The sequence below is a fragment of the Panthera uncia genome, chromosome B4, assembly GCF_023721935.1.
Source record: "Panthera uncia isolate 11264 chromosome B4, Puncia_PCG_1.0, whole genome shotgun sequence".
Taxonomy (NCBI): Eukaryota; Metazoa; Chordata; class Mammalia; order Carnivora; family Felidae; genus Panthera; species Panthera uncia.
Genome location: NC_064809.1, coordinates 119,154,130 through 119,178,589, shown reverse-complemented (window position 1 = coordinate 119,178,589; position 24,460 = coordinate 119,154,130). Strand labels below are relative to the sequence as shown.

Genomic DNA, 24,460 nt, shown 5'->3' with positions numbered 1-24,460 from the left:
AAATAGATATTTACAAAGTTATCTTTCTGACTTTTGAATCATAATTTCTTCATTACAGAGAGGTAGAAAAAATAAAGATTTTGGCTATCACAGAAAAGCAATATAACATAATAAGAAAAAGAGAAAAGACATTAGGATCATGTCACCCATTATCTCATAACAGAGACTCTGACAGCTATAGTTTTCATGGTATCCCAAAGTACCATTCGATTGTCAAGAAAAAAACTCCAGTATAAAAATTACACCCAATTACTATAAAAATTGATTAAGATGACAGGTTATTCTGAGACTTTTCTACCACATAAGTCCTTATATGTTTTCTTGGTTTACATTAGTTGCAGCATTTCTAAAAACTAGTATAAATGAAATACATACCTATAAATGGAAAATTTTTAATGAGATTTTAAAAGCAACTGATTATAATACAATAATATGGATATGCTATATTCTCTATGTGCAATATTAAATGCTAAATTAGCAAACTTACCCATATATATATTAGACGTTTCACAAAATAGTAAACTAATTAAAAATAGTGTAAATTCCTTAATTGTAGCTTCATTAGATGAGCTTTTGCACTAGACTTTTTAAATAAATGGATTATATCATGAAAGTCATATTCCCTTGACTTTACTCATCCTCACCATGCTGTACACATGCTAGCGTTCCAGTGACATTAATATTCATTTAGTTAACAAGAATTGCAAGAGATGAGAATAAGTCTATTTAAACAAATCAGAGTGAATGCAGAATGTAATAATGTCTTCTGTCCCAGAATTCTCTCTCCCCTTCCTCTGCCACCCCCAAACATTTTAGCACGTAATTTGGATTTTGCAGTAAGGACGATAAATAAATGATTTTCTTTCATTTCAGTTTATACATGAGATCTTTGATGTCATACCTTTCACCTCCAGTTTGCATTCGATCTCCACTGTCCCAAGGTCATTGACAGCTTTGCAGCAGTAAGTGCCTCCATCATAGGGGCTAGGCTTGCGAATCTCCAGAGTACAGACCCCTTGGTTGCTGAACATCCTGTATCTTGGGTCATCCACAATAGCAACTTTGTTTTTCATCCAGGTTATTTTGGGCTGAATTTAAGATTGAAGAAAATAAGTCAAAATATATCGGTATTTAGCATAATAAATAATAGACCATTAAAGCCAGTGACCAAATTTTAAAGCATGGCTTAGAAAGAAAGTATATCTGAGAAGAATCCACATCTACTTGAGCACTGTTCCTTTCAAATTAAATTCTACATGGTGCTTGGCAAGAAAACAAATGGGCAGATCTGAAGCAAGCCAGACTTGTTCAGAAGACAGCTCTGGGGCTCTCTTCCCAAATGAATTCAGATGCATTCTAATTTGATCTACAGGTTCCTGATGTCAACTTACCCTGGAGAGTGAATGTTGCTGGGCATTTTTCAGAGAATCCTCATAAGGTGTCACAACCATCTGATTTTCCCCACTTCCTTTTCCTGACATTCTTTTCTAATTCTTTAGGGGCTGCTTATGCCTCCTCACCATTTCATCTCTCCTCAAAGAGCTCTATTCATCATCTAGTGGAATGGGCCCACTTCAGATAATGCAAGATCAGTAACGACCAGTCACCCAGGAAGCTGACTCTATTCTCCTTGGCCTCTGAATTACATTCGATCACCCTTGACCCTCCCCCCTCCCTTCCCATATTCTCTTCTCCCTTTGGTAAATGTACACTCTCCATATTCTCTCTTCTGCCTCTTATATGCTTTTGCCTTGCTCAGACTCTAGAGACTTTCTTTTCTGTCTCCTTCATACCATCATCTTCCTCCCTCCATCCTTCTTCGTCCTTTCAAATGGGAGCATTCACTGAGGCTTACCCCTTGGACTTTGGCTTTTTGCTTACTAGTCTCTTTCCTCAATGATATTCCTTTCTATAGTTTCGGCTCCAAGAGATGGAATATAGCACCCCCATGCCTAGGATGAGTCACAGCTCTGGCCTTTCTCTTAAGCTCTGGTGACCTCTCCTCTCCCTCCTGGTCATTCCTGCTTGTACCGACATCACTTCCAAATAAAGATGAATTCAGGATCTTCCTCTCATTCTCAGTGTAACTTCTCCCTTGACTCATCTATTCCTGCTGATGGTATATGCAGGAATCATACCACTTTGCAATGTTTCCAAATTCTAGGGCACTTTTTCCACGGTGCCACCAGGAAAAAAATATCTCTATGGGCAACATTCATTAATTCGTTGCTCTTTTCAAATGCCATCAAGAAACCTTAAAACCTTTCTAAATCTCTTCAATCAGATATGATTTCTTCCTTCCTAGGACAGCACATTTTATATTCTGCCTTGCATTACAGTATCATCACTTGCTTTAATCTATTTTAGAAAATTTGATGAATCAATATTACCACCAGATTTTTCAGGTGAAACAATATTACTTCCATCTCCTTACCTCTCAGTATTTTTTAAAATGGGTGTTTTGGGTTTTCCTAAATAGTCATCTTTTATTTAGTAAAGAAATATAAGCATTTTTTTACTACTGTATTTAAATAGTGGACCTAATTATCCACCAACACCACAATGCTGCACTCTCCTCCCTATCCCAGAAAAAGATACAATAGCACAACTTATATTGTTATTTGCAATTATAATGTGTCTAACATAAAACAAAAAAGGGATTTGGGGGCGCCTGGGTGGCTCAGTCAGTTAAGTGTCCGACTTCAGCTCAGGTCATGATCTCATGGTTTGTGGGTTTGAGCCCCGCATCAGGCTCTGTGCTGACAGCTCAGAACCTGGAGCCTGCTTTGGATTCTGTATCTCCCTCTCTCTCTGCCCCTCTCCCACTCATGCTCGGTCTCTCAAAAATAAATTAAAATGTTAAAAAAATTTTTAAAAACAAAGGGGAATTTGGGACTAATTCTTAAATTTAACTAATGTGATTGAAAAAATGGTACCTTAGGATTTCCTCTCACACTGCAGTTCAGGGTGGCATTGTAACCAGCCACAGCATAGGTGTTAACCAAAGGCTGAGTAAACATGGGTGCCTCCGTGAAATCAAAATCTTCATACACTGGATTTTTGTAGATTTTACCTTAAAAACAAGCATTAGAAAAACACAAATTGGCCTGAGAATATGTCATTCTTGGCATACTTTATTCATGGTTAAAACTCCCCTGAGCTTATAAAAACATGTAAAAATATGGGTGAATTCCACACAACATTCATTCTGAAGTGTACAAACGGACAATCGCACCTGGGACACAAAGTCAGTATGGTCATCTGAGACTGAAAGAAATACTGAGAAGAATCTGGTATCTGAATATTTTGATCAACAGTATATTTTAATGTAAAGGCAATGAGCAATGAGGACTTTAAGGACAGTGGTTTATGAGGAAATGAAATTCCTATCTCTGATTTTAGCCATCCAGACCCACAGCCCAGAAGTTGGAAAGAAGTCAGAAAGTTTATATTTTTTAAAAAATGCAATATTAAAAATAAAAATAAGGGGCACCCTGGGTTGTTCAATCAGTTAAGCCTCTGATTCTTGATTTTAGCTTAGGTCATAATCTCAGTTTGTGAGATTGAGCCCCACGTTGGGCACTGTGCTGACAGAGTGGAGACTGCTTGGGATGCCCTCTCTCCCTCTCTCTGCCCACCCCCTCTCAAAATACATAAATAAACAGTTAAAAAATAAATAAAAATAAAAATTTTTACTGGTAAAAATCAACATTTTACTCAAACATTTTTACCACAATTTAAAAATGTGTGTGTATCAGTTTCTGAATTCCCTTTCACCACATCTCTATAGCCAGTCTTCTTGAGAACATCTAGTCATTGAAAACTGGGGTTTCCAGATGTCCAGTTGTAATATTGTGATTTATAATAAGAAATACATTAAAACCTTGGTTTGCAAGCATAATTCATTCCGGAAACATGCTTGTAATCCAAAGCACTGGTATATCAAAGTGAATTTCAGGAAACATTGGCTTAGTTATGATCACGTGATGACCGGCATCACATACTCCTAGCACTGCAAGACAACTCGTTTATCTCATAAAAAGACATTAGAAATGTTCGTGTCCTGCGGAACACTCGCAATCCAAGACTTCACTGTAAATATTTGGTCTTCTGGCCCCATTTCTGTCACAGAGCTCCTAAAACCCTTGACATTTCCTAAGGGAGGAAAGTTATAAAAGGGTCTTTTGTTAAATTAATGAGGTGACCTTTGGACTGAAGGATGGGGACTTGTTGCCAGCTGTGATTAGTGGTTTCAAACTTTCAGTCCCATCCCCAGACCTCCAGGGAAGGGAGAGGGGCTGGAGATTGGATTTAATCGTGGTAGGGAAGCCTCTATAAAACAAAACAAAACAAAACAAAAACAAAAGGAAACCCCTCACACCCCCACATACTGGAATTGAGTCCAGAACCTCCTTATATGAGTCCACTGCTAACTCACCATCCTTGGCGATCACAGCACTCTCCTTAGTCATTGTTGCATCCTCGCTGAGGCCACACATGTTCTCAGCAAAGACCCGGAAATAATATTCATTTCCTATGACCAGTTCAGTAATGGTAGCATTGGTTCGGTGATAATGCTCAATGACAGTGAACCATTCCTAAAGGAAAAAAAAATTTTTTTTTTGAGAAAAATCATCTAAAAACACACAACTATTCCAACTGTTGATTAGAATAAACAGTGGGGATGTTTTATTAACTATGAGAAAAATAGCACTGATTTTTATATTAAGAGTACTAACAACGTACATTTAATTTGTTTAACATTTTATAATATACTTATACTTGATTATGTATAATTTAATATTTTTAAAATCTTTATTTATTTTTTTTTGAGAGAGAGAGAGAGAGAGAGCGTGAGTCAGGGAAGGGCAGCGAGAGAGGGAGACAGAGAATCCCAAGCAGGTTCCACACTATCAGCACAGAGCCCGATGAGGGACCTTGAACTCACGAACCATGAGATCATGACCTGAGCTGAAAGCAAGAGTCAGATGTTTAACCGACTGAGCCACCTAGGCACCCCTATAGTTTAATCTTCATTTACACATTAGATTCATATACCCTAGATGTCAACTCCTACCTTTATATTTTCTTCCTAAGTGTACAGTGTCTGTCACCTATCTTTTGTATAACAACATCTGATTTTAGAATTTTAGTGTAAACAGGGGCACCTGGGTGGCTCAGTCAGTTAAGCGTCCAACTTTGGCTCAGGTCACGATCTTGCGGTTTGTGAGTTCGAGCCCCAAATCAGGCTGTCTGCTGTCAGTGCAGAGCCCACTTTGGATTCTCTGGCCCCCTCTCTCTCTGCCACTCCCCCCCGCTCTCTCTTTCTCTCAAGAATAAATTTGAAAAAAAAATGTTAAAGAAGGATTTTTGTGCAAACATCTATTCTGAAGAAGAGATGATGCTAAATCACTAGAGAAAAATTAATATCACCCAATAAGTTTGCCTAATATTATTAAAGTAGGTTCTTCCGGGTCTTTGCTCAGATATTAAACCTCTTCCCTGACTGTTCACCCTCCCACCATTCTGTGCTGGTTATACTCTCTCACCTTAACCTGGCTAAGTTTTCTTTGCAGCACTTGCTACCTTAAATTACATCATATATTTACTGTTTTACTTGTTTCCTGTCTACCTCCTCCACTGAAATGGACACAGCACGATGAGAAGAAAACACAACTTTTCTTCTTACCTCTGTATCTCCAGTGCCTATTATAATACCTGGCACATAGTAGGTACTATGCACAAAATAAATGTTTATTGACTACCCGAATGAATGAATGAATGAGAAGCTAAAACAAGTAATTTTCTTTTCAATTTTTCCTCACCATACCAAGAAATATAGTGGTCTCAAAGTTTATCTTGCAACCAGTAGAGAACCACAGATGTTTAGTACCACTAATTGAGAAAATACATTTTTTAGATGTTTTTAAATTTTATTTTTATTTATATTGAGAGAGAGAAAGAGAAAGAGAGAGAGAGAGAGCATGGGGGAAGGGCAGAAAGAGAGAGAGAGAGAGAGAGAGAGAGAGAGAGAGAGAATCACCAGCAGGTTCCGCCCTGTCAGAGCCAGACTTGGGGTTGAACCCATGAATCATGAGATCATGACCTGAGCCGAAATCAAGAGTTGGACGCTTAACCAGCTGAGCCACATGCTTTCAGGTGCCCCAAGAAAATACATTTTCTGATAAAAAGTGCATAAAGGAAAAGGATTTTTCTTAGAATTTTTAGGGGCCATCATTATCTCAGTATTTTAGATATATATTTTTTAAGTAGGCTCCATGCCCAGAGTAAGAGCCCAACACAAAGTGGCTTGAACTCACATCCTTGAGATCAAGACCTGAGATGAGATCAGGTATTGGACACTTAACTGACTGAGCCACCCGGGTGGTCCATATTTTGAATATTTTTAGGACACCAGGCAAATGTAGTTATGACTTCCTTTATTCCCAGAGCACTTTATTCCAAAATTTATTCCAGCATTTATTGTATTGCTTTGTCATTTGGTTTTATAATGTTTTTCTTCTTGCCTAGATTGTGAGTGCTCCTTTTTTTCCCCCCGATCCAGTAGCTAGAACAGTGCTCAACATATAGTGAATGAAGAATAAATTAATGTGTTGGCACACATAATGAAAAAAATGTCTATGAAGTTATGAATGACAACAGGAATTTAAGTGAAGAGTAGCATCTGTGGCCACAATGAGACAATGGTGTGGTATCTCCTGGGAGTTACACTGGACAGACAGAAACACAGGGGTGCAGAGGTTGGGGATCAGTCTCTGTCACCAGTTAGAACTCAGTCAACAGTGAGAAAGTCCGTCCAGGTTCACCTGGACTTGACTGGCTATCCAAGAAGACAAGTTCTTCCTGACATCTACTAGCGTAAATGCCTGAAGACTTCCTGTCAATATCATTAAGTATGATATTTCACTCTTCCTATGAGAAGGAAGAGGGGCTCGATGCCATTGTGTGCCCAAATATTCATTTATTCATTCATTCACATACAGGTAGGGCAGTAGTACGGTGTAGAGGATGGATTCTGATGCAGGAGCACCGAGACCTTAACATTTAAACTGGTGATCTCTAGCAAGTCATTTATCCTTTCTGAGCCTCAGTTTCCTCATCTATTAAATACAGGTAATAATAAATCATACTCCGACTAGGTTGCCTCTTGAACACACTAATAAGCTCCTTCCCTCTTCAGGAGCTTTGCACATGCTGTTCTCTTCAGAATCTTTCTTTTCTAACTGGTCTCTTTCTATACATGTTATCCAACATTTATTTTACAAGGAGAAAGAGTTGCATGGATATAAATCTGAGTCAGAATCCAGAGTGACTAAATATTTGTTGAACAAATGAATTTATTGAATTCTATTGAGTACTATGTCAGCTGCTTTATACTGTTTTAGCCTCATGATAACCAAGCAAAGTAAATATTCATGTCCTTAAGAGGACCTCATGCCCTGCCCCCCTTTACTTTTGATGAAATGCGATTTTGCTGCTGCTGAACCAGAGATGGCCAGACCTTACCATGCTCTTCTTATCAGCTTTCTGGATCGTGTACCCTGTGATGGCTGCATTTCCATCATCCTTTGGTGGTATCCATGATAGAGCAACATTCTCTCCCCAGACATCCTCAATCTTCACCAGTTGAGGTGGACCTGGACGGTCTAGAGGACGAATTCATGACATCATTATGAGGTCATTTTCCCTCCCAACATATGCAGTGGTCCCCCACCTTAATGGCTGTTTTGCTTTCAGAGGTTTCCATTACCCCAGGCAACCAAGATCCGGAAGCAGATGCTCCTCCTTCTGATACAGTGTCAGAAAGTCAGTGGTAACCTAATGCTACGTCACAACGCCTGCATCATTCACCTTACTTCATGTCATCATGTAGGCATTTTATCATCTCACATCATCAGAAGAGGGGTGAGTACAGTACAGTGAGATATTTTGTGTGAGAGATTAACTTTTATTACGGTACATGGTTGTACTTGTTCTGTTTTATTGTTAGTTACTTTTGTTAATCTCTTACTGTGCCTAATTTATAAATTGAATTTTATCATAGGTATGTATGTATAGGACAAAACAGCATATATAGAGTTTGGTACTACTCACAGTTTCAGATGTCTGGGAACCTGTCTCCATCAATAAACAGGACTACTGTACTTCATTGTAGGAAGATATTTTAAAATGCCCTTCCTTCCCTGCATTTCTACCCACATTTCTTTCACCATTCTTAAACTTTAGGAGAGTGGAATGCACTCCAGCTAAGCTCATCTGGAAACTCTTGACTTTTATCTTCATGGAAAGACAAGGATTTTGAAAGGAAAATTTAAATGAAATTTCAAACCTCATCAACCTTCACTCCAAGAGCAGGCTACTGGCAATGAATCACAAAGCTACACTGCCTAATGGGAAATGTAAGCTGACCCTGGGCTCCAAATCTTAGAGCCCATCTGGGCCAAGCAGCTCTGGCTTTTGGTGTGAGGCACGGAGGCCACAGCCTGTGAGTGGGTTCCTCTGCTGTACCCAAAAGGTGCCTTTAACGTGCATGAAGAAAACTTATTTTATCTCTCTGCCAATGTTAAATTTGAAACCAATAAAATAACTAGAATAATAATCATTATTTATTGAACACTTTGAGTGTGCAAGCAATGTCCTGGGCACTTAGAACTACCTGTTAAAGTAACTACATGGCAAAGTGGAAAAGAGAAGTCCTTCTGTGTGTTTCAGAGGGAAGGTGCTCTTCCAGACCTGGAGGCTCCCGTTAGAGTGGGGGCTTCCATGGGGGTTCCCATTAGAATGGAGCCCAGCCAGATCCAAGGGCACAGGGTAGCCTCAGCACTCCCCTCAACTTAACAGAAATCAAGAACGGTTAGCCAGTAGGAAGACAGTACTTAGCTTAAAGGGCGTGAAATTTCAGCCAACAGGAAGTTTCTCCTTTAGTGAGAAAACTCCTAGTTTCAGCAAATTTGCTGAAATATAATAATAAAAATGACTGGACTGGAAACAAGGCTTCTGTAGCTATGCTCTTAAATGCAATTTCTTCGCATTGCAAAAATTACAGAACAGTTCAAGTGAGAAGGGCCTATCTGTGAGAGATCCTCCCTCTATTACCCTAACTCTGGACAGAAGTAAGACCTACACTTATTTATTCATTTATTTGGACAGGAGAGTGAGTATCTAGCCCTGTAGGAATAACCAATTAGGTGTTTAACTATTTAGGTACATCTTCCTTACATTTAAAAAAACTCTTCCCTCTCCATTAAAACTGTATTAGTTGAAAAATTTAGGTGTGGTATGAAACATGTTAAACTATGTTTAGAATCTGCTTTGTTTTTTATGCCAGAATTCAAAACAGGAAATAGTTTCATCATCAAGGAGTTGAGAAACAGAATAAGAGAGAACTGGATTATGAAGCGGTACAGATGGTTTGCACTAAAAAGTACATATATTAATTTTCTTTAACATATATGCCCTAAGTCTCCATGATTAGTTTTTCTAGTAAGAAAAAAGTTATTTTGAAATACAAATTTTACCAATGTAATTTTAATTCTAAAAAAAGAATTTTATGGAAAGCCACTCTAACACAAATTCTTACTCTTGCCTTAATGACAAGGACAATTAGTACAAATATTGCTTTGATAGAACATTCTTCCAGACCTACCAACGATCTGGATATCGATTGAAGCCGTTTCCACGAATTTTTCCACTTTGACTTCCAGATCATATTTCCCAGAGTGGCTCCTTTCTGCTTTTCTGATAAATATGATTGTATCAGTCTCAGAGTTGCGAATGTTTATTTGATTCTTATCAATTTCTGCACCATCTTTCTTCCAAGTTAATTCTGGTCTTGGTTTTCCCTAAAGAGAAAGACAGGAAAAAGTAGAGGGGGAGGGAAAACAGATGGTTTCAAGATTTTTTTTCCGGTGTTACAAAAAATGACAGTTGCTGATCCCATTTTCGGCAAGGTTGGAGACAGCCTGGTGGTCAGCGACTATGGCAGAAACAGTAATACTGGCATTGCCTGTTGATTGCATTCTGTGTGCAAGGCACTACATTAGGTACATGAGGTTTACTATTTCCTTTCATCTTCCCATCAAGATAATAAATGTCATTATCCTCACTTTTTGGATAAAGGAATTAAGTGACTTGCCTAAGGCCTTGTGACTTAAGTAAGTGCTGGAACCAGGTCTTACCGCCAGGTCTCTCTAGCTCCAAAGCCTGTATAACATAGCATAATGGTTAAGAACATGGGCCCTGGAATCTGTATTTGGATGCTGACTCTACCTCTTAATAGCTGTGTGACCTTGGGCAAGTTATTTAAACTCTCTCTGCCTCAATTTCCCAAACTGTAAAATGAGAACAATGACAGTACCTATCTCACAGAATGGTTATAAAGACTGAAGTTCTTTTATTATTATTTTTTTCCAATTTCTTTTTAAATGTTTATTTGTTTTTGACAGAGAGAGAGCACAAGCAAGGGAGGTGCAGAGAAAGGGAGACACAGAATCTGAAGCAGCCTCCAGGCTCTGAGCTGTCAGCACAGAGCCCGACGCGGGGCTTGAACTCACGATCTGTGAGATCATGACCTGAGCCCAAGTCGGACGCTTAACTGACTGAGCCACCCAGGTGCCCCAAGACTGAAGTTCCTAAAGCTTCTGCACACTACATACGTGCTTTATTATTATCTAAATGTACATGATAGTATTTCCACAGCATTGTACCACTCATTTCAGACTTGTCTACAATTCTCTCTCTGCTCTTTCTAGCTACCGAAACTATGCTTTAACAGCAAGCTTTGGGGGATTATAATCTAATTCAAAAATACATGTTTTGGTTTATATTACAAAGGAACTTCCTAGGATTTCCAAAGACCCAGGCTCACCCTGCAGACAGGAGCCGAAGATTAATTCAGTCAGGTAAGGCATAGCCTTCCTTTGGGCTCCTAACATGGCTTGTTGATAGGTTATGATAAAAAATGTGAGAGACCCACATCAAACCCCTGCCTACAGAGCTTGAAGAATGGTCGGGGTGCTTAGACTTACACGTGGGAAGTGGAGAACAATACTGTTAAAGATAAGGAAAAACAGTTCCAGGTTTCACTTCTGTAAATGTATAATTTGCTTTCACTACTGGGGAAACAAAAACCAGAGTTTTCCGATAATATATGCAGTGGAAAAAAAAAAAAAAGGCACTGGAGGAAGTGTCCACAGACAGGGACTCTGCTCTTGAAAGTGCCATTTACTTGTGTGACCTTGGGCAAGTCACCTAACTTCTCTGAACATCAGTTTCTTCTCCTGTCAAGCGGTGGTAAGGAAATCTGCCCTTCTTGCCTCACAAGGTATTTCTTAGGATCAAACGAGATGTTCATGAGAACTCTTGAGGTTCCGCAAATAGATGAACATGACACAATGGTCTCATCGCCCCCTTCCTGGCAGCTGAGCAGCCTCTGGGATGCCATACCTGTGAGGTCCCTGTTCTCATGGTCTTTCCTCCCCCCAGACCCAGTCAGAAGTTAGACACACAGACTCCCAAGATGTGGGAATTGGGATTAGCATTAGTAGACGTGGTACAAAAACTGGAGATTTTGCAGCCTAGATTCAGCAGCCCCACTCCAGCCCACGTGCCTGCCTAGTGCCAACTCCTGGTTTTATTTGAGGCTGTGTGGGGAGAGAAGTGGGAGGAACCTTGTCAAGCCACCTCCTTCCTCCCCTGCCCTGTTTATACTCATGTCCTCCTTGGCTTTCGTTTTGATTTCGCACACTTTATGTAGAAGGTAATCACTTCTTCGAGCTGCAGGCCCCGGGTGCTGATGCTGGAATTGGCTGTCTTTTAGCTTGCTTGTCATGGGAGCCTGGGTCTGAATGAGCTGTGTGTGTGTTCAAATGTGTGCAGAGACCTAAATTCTAATTCTAAAGTCTTGCTGTCTGATGTAACAACTACAAGGCTGTTTAAACTAAAGCAAATTAAAATTAAGGAAAACTAAAAATTAATCTTCCCAGTTGCACTGGTTCCAAGTTTCACATTTCAAGTGTTCAATGGCCACATTTGGCTCATGGCTACCATATTGGACATTGAACCTGTGAAATATTTCCACCATCACAGAAAGTTCCATTGAATAGTGCTGTCTAGGGGCCTAAAAGGAGTCAGACAAGTAATGGGGTGGTGGTACAGTGTGTGTGTGTGTGTGTGTGTGTGTGTGTGTGTGTGTATGCGTACGTGTGTGTTTATGAGACCAAAACTGATTATTATAGGTGAGGCTTGGTCAATCTTGTAAACAATAGAATCTTTTGCTGGAGCCATGATTTAACAGTGTTTGCATCTTTCAGTTAGTGGCATCAAGATTTCAACATTCAGTTATCCCTCTTCCTTTGGTTTGGGGTAATCATGGGAAGTAAGCACATGATGTTTTCCTGAATATTACGCCGAGAGCTTCACTTAAAATGAAGACTACTTTTACAGATATATAGGACCAGAAAGCATCTTCAAGCATTTCTTGTTTTGCTATCTCCTTGGTGTTTCCTCTCTGCCCCACTGTAGTCCCTGTCTTCAGACCAGTCCAAGCTAGGTGTCATTTATCTCATGCAGAATGAAAATCTATCAGTTTGATAGATTTCTCAACAAGCACGAGATTGTTTAATCACTCCCCAGATCTCTTGCATTATTTATCTACTTTCCCTCTGAGGAAGTCCTGGGTCATGATGAATTTAAGTGCTAGAGTACCTGTCTCTACTTCTTAAACACCCCAGCACTGGAAAGAGAAAATAAGTGCCCCTGAATTATTACCTGGAAAGGTATAACCAGATTGACAGCTTCTCCAACTCTGCGGATATAGGTTTGCTTCAGGTGCCTTGGGATGCGAATCTTCGGAGGCTCTGAGTGAGGGCAGAACAGCATAATTTTGCGATCAGTAGAGTACACTGGAAATAGGCTTACATAAGCATGCTGGCATGAGAGTCACTGGGATATTCTTGTGCTGATGTCTCTACAGTAAAATCTTAGATGTGCCATTAAAAGATTATGTATGGTAATTTTAGTTCTAAATGCTTTCTTCAAGCAGAGATATTTTCACAGTCTGACTCAACAGAACTTATCCTTGACGTCCTTGATTTTATAGCAACTTCCTATTTTTACAGTCATTATAAGTCTAAAACAACTTTATAGAAAAACACCAAGTTTTCTCGTAGGACTTTATATATATTTTTCAGTTTCTGACAGCAAATGCATTCTGCAATGAACATTCCACAAAAGATCCATAGGCAGCACATTAGCTGATAGGAGTGCCCACTTTTTCTCACCAGAAAAAAACAAAACAAAGTTTTAGTACCTAGCACTTGTTATTTAGGTAATTCTGTTGGAATTGGATAGTAACTTTCTCCCCATGTGGCTACGAGGTACATAATAGGTGGCCCTAGCCCACTATGTACTAATGTTCATTAATTAAACACCATAAAGATACTAGAGCATGTTGTTGCAAACCCATCAGAAGCAGGGAGTCAAAGGCTCATAGGTTCACAGGGATGAGACAGGTGTCAGCACTTGAGGGCTTAGTATGTGGCAGACACTGGACTAAACACTTTTGATGAAGGGACTAATTTAAACCTCAAGGCCACCTTGTAGGATAGGTACTGTTTTACTTTATGATAAAGAAACAGGAGGATAGGAGGTTGAGTAATGTGCCTTTGGTGACACAGCCAGGATTAGAACCTGGAGTTAGCCTTGGGACACCTGGGTGGGTGGCTCAGTCGATTAAGCATCTGACTCTTGATTTTGGCTCAGGTCATGATCTCACAGTTCGAGAGTTTGAGTCCTGCATTGGGTGAGTTCGAGCCTTACTTCAGGTGAACTCAAGCCCCACTTCAGGTGAACATGAACCCCGCTTTGGGTGAGCCATGCTTCTCTCTCTCTTTCTCTCTGCCCCTCATGGGATTCATTCTCTCTCTCTCTCTCTCTCTCTCTGCCTCTTGCTCACTTGTGTCCTCTCTCTCTCAAAAAAAAAAAAAAAAAAAAAGAACCTGGAGTCAGGCTTGAGTCCTATGCTCTACTTAGAAGCATGAACTTCTGAGTTAGAGATCTGAGTTTGAGTACTGGATCTGATACATGGTAGCTCTGGTTTCAGACACCTGTTCCATAAAATCAGGATGATGAAAGCACCTAATTTGTACAATTGTTGTGAGGATTAATGGTTGAGAATAGTAGGTGTTCAATAAACTTGAGGAGATGATGATGATGATGATTACTGATTGTTGGGATTGGAAGTGAATTTGGAGATCGTGTAACTCCCTAACTTTATATATAAGGAAAAGGAGACTCAGCCAGATTCTGTAGTAAACTAAACCATCATCATAATAAAAGCTAACACATATTGAGAGCTTATTATGTGGCAAACACTCTGTAAAGCAGCAACATGGATCAATATATTTAATTCTGATAGCCTCTTGATGTGTCAAGTACTATTATTAAAAATTTTTTTTCAAGGTTTATTTATTTTTGAGACAGAGACAGAGTGTGAGCAGGGGAGGAGCAGAGAGAGAGAGGATGACACAGAATCCAAAGCAGGCTCCAGAGCCTGACATGGGGCTCAAATTCATGAACTGTGAGATCGTTATCTGAGCCGAACTCAGACACTTAACTGACCAAGCCACCCAGGCACTCTTGTCAAATACTATTATTATCTCCATTTTGCAGATGAACAAATTAAGGCTCAGGAAGATCAAGTCTCTTATCTGAGGTCACTAGCTAATAAATGATGGAAACAGGATTCAACTTAAAAAGATTGGCTTCTGAATCTACTAAGAAAATGTATACTCTTCATGCTTTTTTTTAGAAAATTTTTTTAATGTTTATTTATTTTTAAGAGATGGACAGAGAGACAGAGTATGAGTGAGAGAAGGGCAGAGAGAGGGAGACATGGAATCCAAAGCAGACTCCAGGCTCTGAGCTGTCAGCATAGGGCCCGATACGGGGCTTGAACTCATGAACCATGAAATTGTGACCTGAGCCAAAGTCGGACGCTTAACCGACTGAGCCATCCAGGCATCCCACTCTTCATGCTTTCTTGCATCCATCCATCCATCCATCCATCCGTCCATCCATCCATCCGTCCATCAACTCACTCCCAATTGTCTGTGGCAGACATGGTCTAGAACTTAGATATCCAGGCCCCCAGTCCAGTGTTCTTTCCCCTGGAACAGGAACTCTCAAATGTTTTGGTCTCAGTTTTCTAACATACTCTTAAAAATTATCAAGAACCCGGGGCGCCTGGGTGGCTCAGTCGGTTGAGCGTCTGACTTCGGCTCAGGTCATGATCTCGCGGTTCCGTGAGTTCAAGCCCTGCGTCGGGCTCTGTGCTGACAGCTCGGAGCCTGGAGCCTGTTTCAGATTCTGTGTCTCCCTCTCTCTCTCTGACCCTCCCCTGTTCATGCTCTCTCTGTCTCAAAAATAAATAAACATCAAAAAAAAAAATTTAGAAAAAGAAAAAAAATTATCAAGGACCCTTCCCAAAAAAGCAATTTCTCAGCTTCTGCTTATGTGGGTTTATCAATATTTACCATATTAGAAATTAAAACTGAACTTTTCAAATATCTAGTTATTAATTTAAAGATAACAACATAAATGACATTTTAATGGAATTATTTTATATTTTAGCAAATCTATTTAATGTCTGACTTAATAGAGGATATCTGGAGTCTCCTATTTGTTTCTGAGTTCAGTCTGTTGTAATGTGTTGTATTGGCTGAAGTCATTTAAATGAAGAAAATCTGGCTTTGCACAGACACGAGAAATATTTTAATAAACTTTTCAGACAATTATGGATATTCCTTTTTGATCCTACACTAAAACATGATAAATTGTGATTTCTTAAAGGTGAGCTGCAGCGTGGAATCTGAAGCCATTTCAATTAACTTTTCATACTCTGTTACATTAAAATCCACTAATCTATCTTACATTTTTAATGTAAATCTTACCCATGCATATTTTTAATGGAAAACATCACTTCACCACATTACGTAGATCTTCTAAATGTTGACATATTCCCTTATTCAATATAAAAACTACATTTATTAATATCACCGCCTATTTCATGAGAAAAAAAATTTTTTCATGAGAAAAGTTTTTAAGTGTTGAGGGCTGTCAAGTCCATGGCAATGGATAGGAGTTTCCCAAAATTCCAATTTTTGCTTCAAAGTTCACTTTTCATTGAAAGGCTGACAACAAAAACTCTAAGTTGCTTTCTTCACAGTGACAGGCTCATTCCATTTGTTTTCTTAAAAATGCCTGCCAAGTGGCCATTTTTTCAAGTAAAATGGAATTGTGTGAGAAAAGTCACTAGTTCAGCCTCCGGCTCAGTTGTACCAGCCCTCTTTATGCAGAAAACCACTGCGCTATAGCACGCAGCGTGAGGTCTTTATATATACTTTGCATTTCACTGCCACATAGAGGTAGGAAAAATGTGTACTCGAGGACCAAGGTTTAATAAAATGAATAATTTTTATGCTTCAGCAAGAACATGCCAAGGCAAAGCCGGCCCTCTGATTTTAACTCCGAGTGCAAGGTGGTGAGGAAGACGGAAGGAACTAGTCTGGTTCCGTGGCGCTGACTTGACCTGTGCTGAGGCACCTGTGGTTTTACTCGCCATTGCTTTTGCACCGTCAGGGCGGAGGTCAGACGCTGAAAAGGGCAAATAATGCGTTCATCTCACCATGAAGACGGTTCTGGCCTCGCAGACCCACTGGAGCCACGTTGCTGAAGTTGGCACCGCTGCATTCACGCTCCCTCCGTGGGAACGGGCAGCCCCGCCAGAGCCGGCTCAGAGCCTGGGGAGGTTAGCTAGCTGGTCCTCATTCCAAGTTACAGACTCTGAGCTGACCTCCACACTGGTAAATAAGAGCTGTTTTGTTCATTTCTAACTCCCAGGAGGCATTTACAATACATCAAAGGAGAGACAGCAAAATAGGAGGTTTTGAGAAAGAAAGGGGTTAAAAAGCAAAATCAAATAACATGAAATGGAGACAAAGTTTTGAAAGCCTTGCCACTTACCTATGATTTCCTTCACCAGGATGGGCTGGGAGTAGTATTTGGGCTCGCTGGCGCCCGCAGCGTTCACAGCCTTCACGCGAACAAAGATCTTTGCATCTGTAGGCAGACCTGTGATGGTGAACTTGGTCTTATCGATGAGATCTGTGTTTGCAACTATCCAATCCTCGGCTAAAATTCATAAAAGAAAAGGACAAGAAGGAGAAATGGTGTTTAGTGAAAAAAAATCATCCTAACTGGTACGGTCGACTCCAAAGTAGTATTTTACTTATAATTAAATCAGTTGGAGGAAATATGATTTTGGTATGGACTCACATTACATGGGTAGGCATTTTTCATATTTAAATGAAAATGGCCTAGAATGGCTAATGTAAGTAACAGGAAGAAGGATAATCAGATTCTGCTATTTCTGAAAAACCTCTTATTCAGGATACTATGATACTAGAGTATCCTGAATTCTTGGGGACAGTCACTATGATTCAGGATACTGACGTGATACTAGAGTATCCTGAATCACAGTAACTGTCCCCAAGAATTTTGTAGCAGTTTTACTCCAATTCAGTTTCATAAGGATTGACATACTCATGACATTTAGCCATCTACATATGTTAAAGTTCAGAAGAACAAGAAAATACTATTCTTATGAATGAGAGACACAAACCTTTATAGTTATATAATCTCCCTGTTTTATCTTGGTTGTTTTTTTATTATGAGGCACTCGTATGTGCATAGGGAGTCTGATAATGCTTCCATTTATGAATACAAGAAGCTAATATCCATGGCAGACAGGAAACACAGCCCTGGAGACAAGGCTTATAAGGTATTGGCATAATTCTTTCACTTCAATCAAAAATGATATTTTTTTAAAAGGTTTTGGTAGCTTTATCTATAACATCAAAAGAATTTGAACCCAGCATTCAAGGGTTGCAAATATTTCAACTTCTGAAAGTTTGTATGCATTATGCCCACAGGGTTGGTTGGGGGAGGCTTGGATCCCACATTATTAGCTCAATGCCTGCCCACCCCCTTGATCTTTAAGGACTTTTTCATGTGTGGGTGGTAGGTGTACTTCATGCTTGGTCATGGAACATTCCTAGAAACTGTATCATATAGTAAGAAAGTTTGAAAGCTTTCATAGAATACTTTACCTGGTAGGTCATATGCAGCCTCCCCATTTTCATCAGACTGTTTTGCTGATGTACCTTTGAGAATCCGTCATTAAAATTAATTAAAGACACCCACTTTCACACCAGAAGAATATCGTATCAGTAGTCAGCATTCTCTGTTAGTAAAGTATGCAAAGTATGCAAAGATATTTGTCTTCAGAGCAGTGACGGAAGAGACCAAACACATTGGGGTGGGGGGGGTGGGTAGTTCCTCAGGAGAGCCACAGCCTACTCTGTTCAGACTGTGGTTTTTGTCCTGAGGCATCTGCCACAGAGAAGAAGAGGAGACAAGAGGCTGGGCACCTCCAGCTGTGGGAACAAGAGGTAGAGAGGAACAAAGCAAGACCCTGAAGAGAAAGGAGGAGCGGGTCCCGGACTCCATAGGGGAGCAGCACACAGTGGAACAGTCTATCTTTTCACCTGTCCCTGCGACCCCAGCCAGGGAGGGTCCTCCCAGGCACCCAGGTAACAAAGAACTCCTGCTATGGGGTTCAATCATCACAGTCTGGGAGTGAAGGCACTCAGGATAAAGCCAGCCCTGTCTTCCCAGCAGCTCAGGAGGCAGCCTCTGGTTGCCATAACAACAAGTTCTGCAGTCAAGAAAACAAATTGAGCATGCCTGGGTCCCTGCGTTCCACATGACTGGAGGGAATGTTGCTGGCTCATGGGTTGTGGGCATACCCCCACTGGTTTGGGATGATGCCTTTTCACCTGTTATCAGGAGAGGAGCAGGGGAGTGGAACCCCTTGGAACCTTCTCCTCTCTCTTATCCCATCCCTTCTAGGAGTACCTGGGAAAAGGAGCAGGGAGCCAAAATATCCTGGTGGCTGCAAGGGCATGTGGATGATAAAAATTACTTAAGGACACTGAAAAAGAAATACCTCTTTAAGCCAATGGTCAGGTTGGGAGTCACTGTGCTGATATTTTCATAGTGAAGAGACAGTTGATGAGAAAGTGAAAATAGGAGACAGAAAACGTGCTTGAAATAGTGAAGAACTAGTAAAGGAGAAATTTCAAGAGAAGACAGGACGAAACAAGATCAGAGGGGAACAAAAATAGCCCATCCCTTCACGTTTGAACCACTTTAATTGAGGAAAACAGAGAAAGAAAACGGTGTCCAGGGGATGGGGAAGGAATATGAAAGTTATTTGATACATGAGGGGAATTTTTAAGAACGAAAAGAAAGAGCTAGAGTGAAGGAAGAAAACAAAGAAGAGTAATGTGCTGCAGGCATTAAAAAAAACAAAAACAAGAGAAAGGCAGAGTCAAAACCAACACACGATCTTATAAAAGAAAGAATTCTCTTACAGAATAAAACCTGACATATCTAAAAGCATTAAACACTACAGAAAATTAGTCTGGAGGACAACAGCCATTAAAAAGAATGAAGAATAGGGCAGCCACATAAAGAAAGAAAAGACTGCGAGAAGAAAGATATACACGTTATGAAAGAACTTCCATAGAAAGCTAATTCCAAAACGTTATGTGGCAAAATATATACATAATAATGACTGTGTACATATACATATGTATATACCCGTATACATATGTATCTACACAGATCACACACAAAATTATGTAAAATACACTTCGTTGTATTTTATCTAAGGTGGGTAACATCAAAATGACAGGCATCTATCATTTTTCTGTATCTTCTTACTTTTTAAACCTATCAGAAAGAAAAGAGTAAAGAATTTGCTCTGTTTCATACAAACACAAATGTTCGTGCTCAGCAGCCACATCACATGTCAGATGGGGAGATTTTGCTGGTGGGGTGATATAAATAACAGAGTGGAGTACTCATGAGTTTTTGAAATGGGAGAGGAATAGAATGGGAATAAACCATATTCTGAAGTGCTCAAGAATTTACCTTTTTGCATTAGTGACACTACCCCCCTCCTATGCTGGGATGCCTGGGAACTTTCTCATAATGCCCCTACTAGTTTTAGTTAGTGGCTTTCTAAGCCCTGGAGAAATGAAGCAGCGTGCTCTGTGAGCAGAGCACATGTCAATGGAACTGTTACCAGGATGCCTTGTCCCCCCGTCTCTTGTTCCCTCCCAACCAGCACCAACGGTGGTTTCCAGGGGTGCCCCAGTCCAGGGGCCTGGGATTTCCTTTGCCGCAGTTTTCTCTCATAGGAAGTTTCTTCTCCAGAGGTTTTCCTCCTGGGAGGGTGCCTTTGTAGTCACATTCCTGATTTCCCAAATGTGCTCTGTAGTCTCCCTTTCCTTCAGATAAGATCCACATTAAAGTTTGGAGTCCAAAGAGCTTTCTCAGAAGCTAAATCTTGGCCTATCATTTGTGGTGATATGTACAAGCTTCCCCAGTGGTTTGTTTACCTACCTCATCTAGAGTGGAGCCTGAGTTCAAACTGGGACAGTTTTAGTCATCCATTTTCAAATCATGACAAGCAGGATACCAAAAACACAACAGGCTTTCAGTGAATTTCACATCATTTTTGGTTTTAGGTACACTCTGGCCCATATTTTATTGTGTCATTTTCTCTTTGTCTATTATTTCTATCAACAAGTTTTTTTTTTTAACTGTTTCTCTTCTCCTTCTAAATTTCAGTGATTACATTTTTATATACTGAGACAAATTCCTGTCACATGTCAAACCTATTGCTTACACCCTCTGAGATTTAACGCTGCCACTGAAAGTTGTTCTTAATTCTCTTCCTCCTCCTCCTCCTCCTCCTCCTCCTCCTCCTCCTCTTCTTCTTCTTTCCTCCTCCTCCTCCTCCTTCTCTTCTTCTCTTCTTTTCTTCTTCTTCTTGAAGGCATGATCAGCAGCTAGCCAAATATATAGTCTCCCTTTATTACCCAGAAGTAGGCAGCTTTTTTGATAGCAGACCTCTACTCTGTATAGGGTTTAGAATGTCCAACTTGCTTCATCCTAACTAGACTTTTATTTTTCTTGGTGCAATTTAACTCCACCAATTCAAGAAGTGGAAATCCCTGAAGTTTTGTCAGAATCCCTTCTTTCTATGTCTTAGACTTATCGTGGTGTCTAATCTGGCCGCCTATCTAGTATATTTTTGAGAGCTCCATTTGTTAGCATCAAGTACCAAAAAAGGGCAAATTTTTTATCCATCTTAGAAGGAAGACTTTTGCTTGTTGTCATTTTTGGTAGGAAGGAGAAGAGTTCCCCAGAATGATAACAAAAGAAAGGGGGGAGTATCTCACCTATTGATGATGGTATTCATTTTAACTACGAGTTGTACTTACTTCCTTCAAAGCAATACTCTAGCACATAGCCATCTAAACCTGCTGCACCAATCTGGTCCGGGGGCCTCCACTTCATTGTGACAGTGGTGTCAGTTACGGAGTCAACGGCCAGAAGTGTAGGAGGGCTGGTTACAGCTTCAAAGATAAAAAACAAAAAAGAAAGAAAGAAAAGAAAAGAAAGAAACAGAAGAAATGATTAACTATGGTGTTACAGCACAAGCTGTGATAAAAATTAACTAGGATATAAATAAAAATATACAGAGAGGCCTATGTCTTAATAAAATCAGTGAAGACTCCTTGAGGATATGCTGCATGGAAGGTAAAGATCTGCTAGGCGTGGACAATTTCAGAAACGCTGCCACACTTTCCCTCCAGTTTGGGAGGTTGGCATGAGAGGCTGGGAGGCCCAAGGAAGTTGAAAAAAGTCAGAGTTTGAGATCTAATGATCCAGAGAAAATTTCCCATAACCCTCTAATTTTAAAGTATAAATCCTGTACTGAATCTTCCTTCTATTGAAAAAAAGTAGTACTTCACTACCATAAAAGAGGAAAACATCTTATCTTCTATTTCTTTGCCTTTACTGAACTGACTTTGTTAGTTCATTAGATAGCATTTAAGGTGTGATGGTAAAGCAAAGAGACTAGTTTTCAAGAGTGCTTTGTAGAAGTGGTCTCTGTTTAGTTATAGTGTTTACACATAGGTCCTGAGTTATACCTTCAGAAGGACAAATGGGGAGTGGTCATGTGTCAATGGCTCAGCTTTGTGTTTTCAGTGGGAAGCAGCAACCAGATCCACATACAGCTTTCACCGGAATTCTGGTAATAAATTCCAGGGTCTACACTATGAAGACATTCAGTTCTACCAAAGTTGTTTTTCAATTTCTTAGGTGCCCCTAACCACCTCCAACCTCCTGCTCACGCACGACTCTAAGAAGCCTTGTTAGAAGTTGGAGGGAAGAAGTCAGGGCAATGATTTCCATGACAGAGACACATCTCCTGACTTACCCAAAGGAACAAAAGGCTTGGAGGGCATACTGGGCTTGGAGATACCAACGGCATTGACTGCAAAGATGCGGACCTCATAAGCTACACCTTCAATCATCTTCTTGGGCTCAAAAGTTGTTTCTTTGCAGAGATCAAAATTTAGCCTCATCCATCTGGAGCTTTGTTTCTTTTTCCTCTCAATAAAGTATCCTGTAGGTGACACGAAATGGAAACTAAGGTTTTTCCATGGCTTCCAAAATTAAACTTTGTCAGATATTAGAATTCATAAAATCTCTAAGTAAAATAGTCAGGTATGCATATATTTTTAAGCCACCTTATTTCACCAGTTGTTTGAGAGAAATTATAGGGAATACAAACATTAACATCATAGGATATAGATAAAAGTAATAGGACTAGAAAAAAATTAAAATTGCACAGGAAGATAAGAGAGAAAAATAAATCACAGCTATATAGACTATAGAAATACCATTGTTACAGTTGAGTAATAGATTTGGCTAGGAGTCCAAACAATGTAGGTTAGAAGAGGGAAAACTCACTTTTGTGAGTTTCAAATAGAAAAAATTCTTGTTCCACAGGGAAGCAAATTCTTTTAAATATTTATCTCTAAATGTTTTTTTCATAGACATAATTCGATGGAGCTAGATATTTACTGATTAGAACAACTTAAAGTTAAACCTACAGATGTTGCAAAAGTAGATATTAAATGTAGATGTCAAACAAAAAAGGGAACAGTCAGATGATATTCATCAGAGTTATTTCAATCTCAAGTACTTATAAAGAATCCCAAAATATACTTCAATCTGAATGGATATTTAAAGTCATAGTAGAATAGGTTTTCTTCTACATGCAATATTTTAAAATATGCTCTATACTAATAAGCATAAAGAGGACTTCAACTTCAATGGTGGTTTCACAGATTGACCGACATGCAGTTACCTAAGATTGGGGACCCTCCATCATAGACAGGAGGCTCCCAGTTCATGATGCACCAATCATCTCCCACATCTGTCACATTTGGTGCCACTGGAGGATCAGGGATGTCTGTAGCAAACAAAAAATGGAATAGAATAGAATAGAATAGAATAGGATAGAAAAAATAAAATAAAGTAAGAGTAAGTGAGAGCACAAGAAAAATGTTAATTGGAAAATCAGTTTTTGGTAATAATCATAGAAGCAGTGTTTTTTCTGAATGCTTTTCCATGTTTATTGAAATGCATGTAGTAACTAATTTGGGCAAAAAGTCATGCTCCATATGGGATAAGGGAAGGTGAGCCCAATAAAGATAAATATAATATGTATTCAAGTCCTTTAAACCAGTGTCACAACATTAGAGAGCAAGCCCCATATGGAACTCAAGATACTTGTCCTTTACCTTGAAAACGGTAAACAAGAAATTATTGCATAATATCAGATGTGATTTCGTGTTGTGTTTTGTTTTGAACTACAAAGTGAACTGTAAATCAGTTGGAAGAATCAAGATGTTGATTGGTAAAAATCCAAGTCAAAAATGGCAAGTTACCATATCTTATTAACATAATTCAGTGTCTGATAAAGTGACCTTAGTTTCTGGTCCATTTGAAATATGATTCTTAAGGGAGAAATAAAGTGAGATGAAGAGATCATGAGAGCTTGGACCACCAATAATCTGCTGGACTCATTTCACTTGGTTTCAAGCTTAGGAAAAATACACCTAAGTTGTCATCTAAGGACTAAGGCAAATCTTACACTTCTACAATGATTGTGATGTTGGAAATTGTTTAGTGATTGTTTCAGTGACTTTAAAGGAAACTGAAAGGAATACAACTGTGGAGAGCTAATGACCAGCAACCCCAAACAGTTAACTTTAGTTACACATTCCTGCAATTGGACCTCTGGGCAAGAAAAAAGAAGACACGAAGAGAAGAGAAGGGAAGGGAAGGACAGGAAAGAAAAGGAATGGGAAAGGTAGAAAAAGAACAATGGTGATTTATAAAACATAGCTATCTGTGTTTCATTTGTTGACTACCCAGAAGAGTTGAGAGA

The 24,460-nt window shown here is 39.6% G+C and overlaps 1 protein-coding gene across 1 annotated transcript in view; it reads right to left on the bottom strand.

The window, feature by feature from the left end:
• Positions 1-24,460, bottom strand: part of MYBPC1 (myosin binding protein C1) — a 76,804-nt gene that overhangs the window by 4,254 nt on the left and 48,090 nt on the right. Inside the window, exons 19-29 of the mRNA XM_049626715.1 lie at positions 23,375-23,479; positions 22,439-22,627; positions 21,435-21,569; positions 18,189-18,242; positions 17,044-17,211; positions 12,790-12,878; positions 9,668-9,863; positions 7,528-7,667; positions 4,439-4,598; positions 2,937-3,073; positions 902-1,088 (exon numbers count right to left, since the gene is read on the bottom strand). Coding sequence (XP_049482672.1) covers positions 902-1,088; positions 2,937-3,073; positions 4,439-4,598; positions 7,528-7,667; positions 9,668-9,863; positions 12,790-12,878; positions 17,044-17,211; positions 18,189-18,242; positions 21,435-21,569; positions 22,439-22,627; positions 23,375-23,479 — 1,560 coding nt within the window. The remainder of the gene's footprint in view (positions 1-901; positions 1,089-2,936; positions 3,074-4,438; positions 4,599-7,527; positions 7,668-9,667; positions 9,864-12,789; positions 12,879-17,043; positions 17,212-18,188; positions 18,243-21,434; positions 21,570-22,438; positions 22,628-23,374; positions 23,480-24,460) is intronic.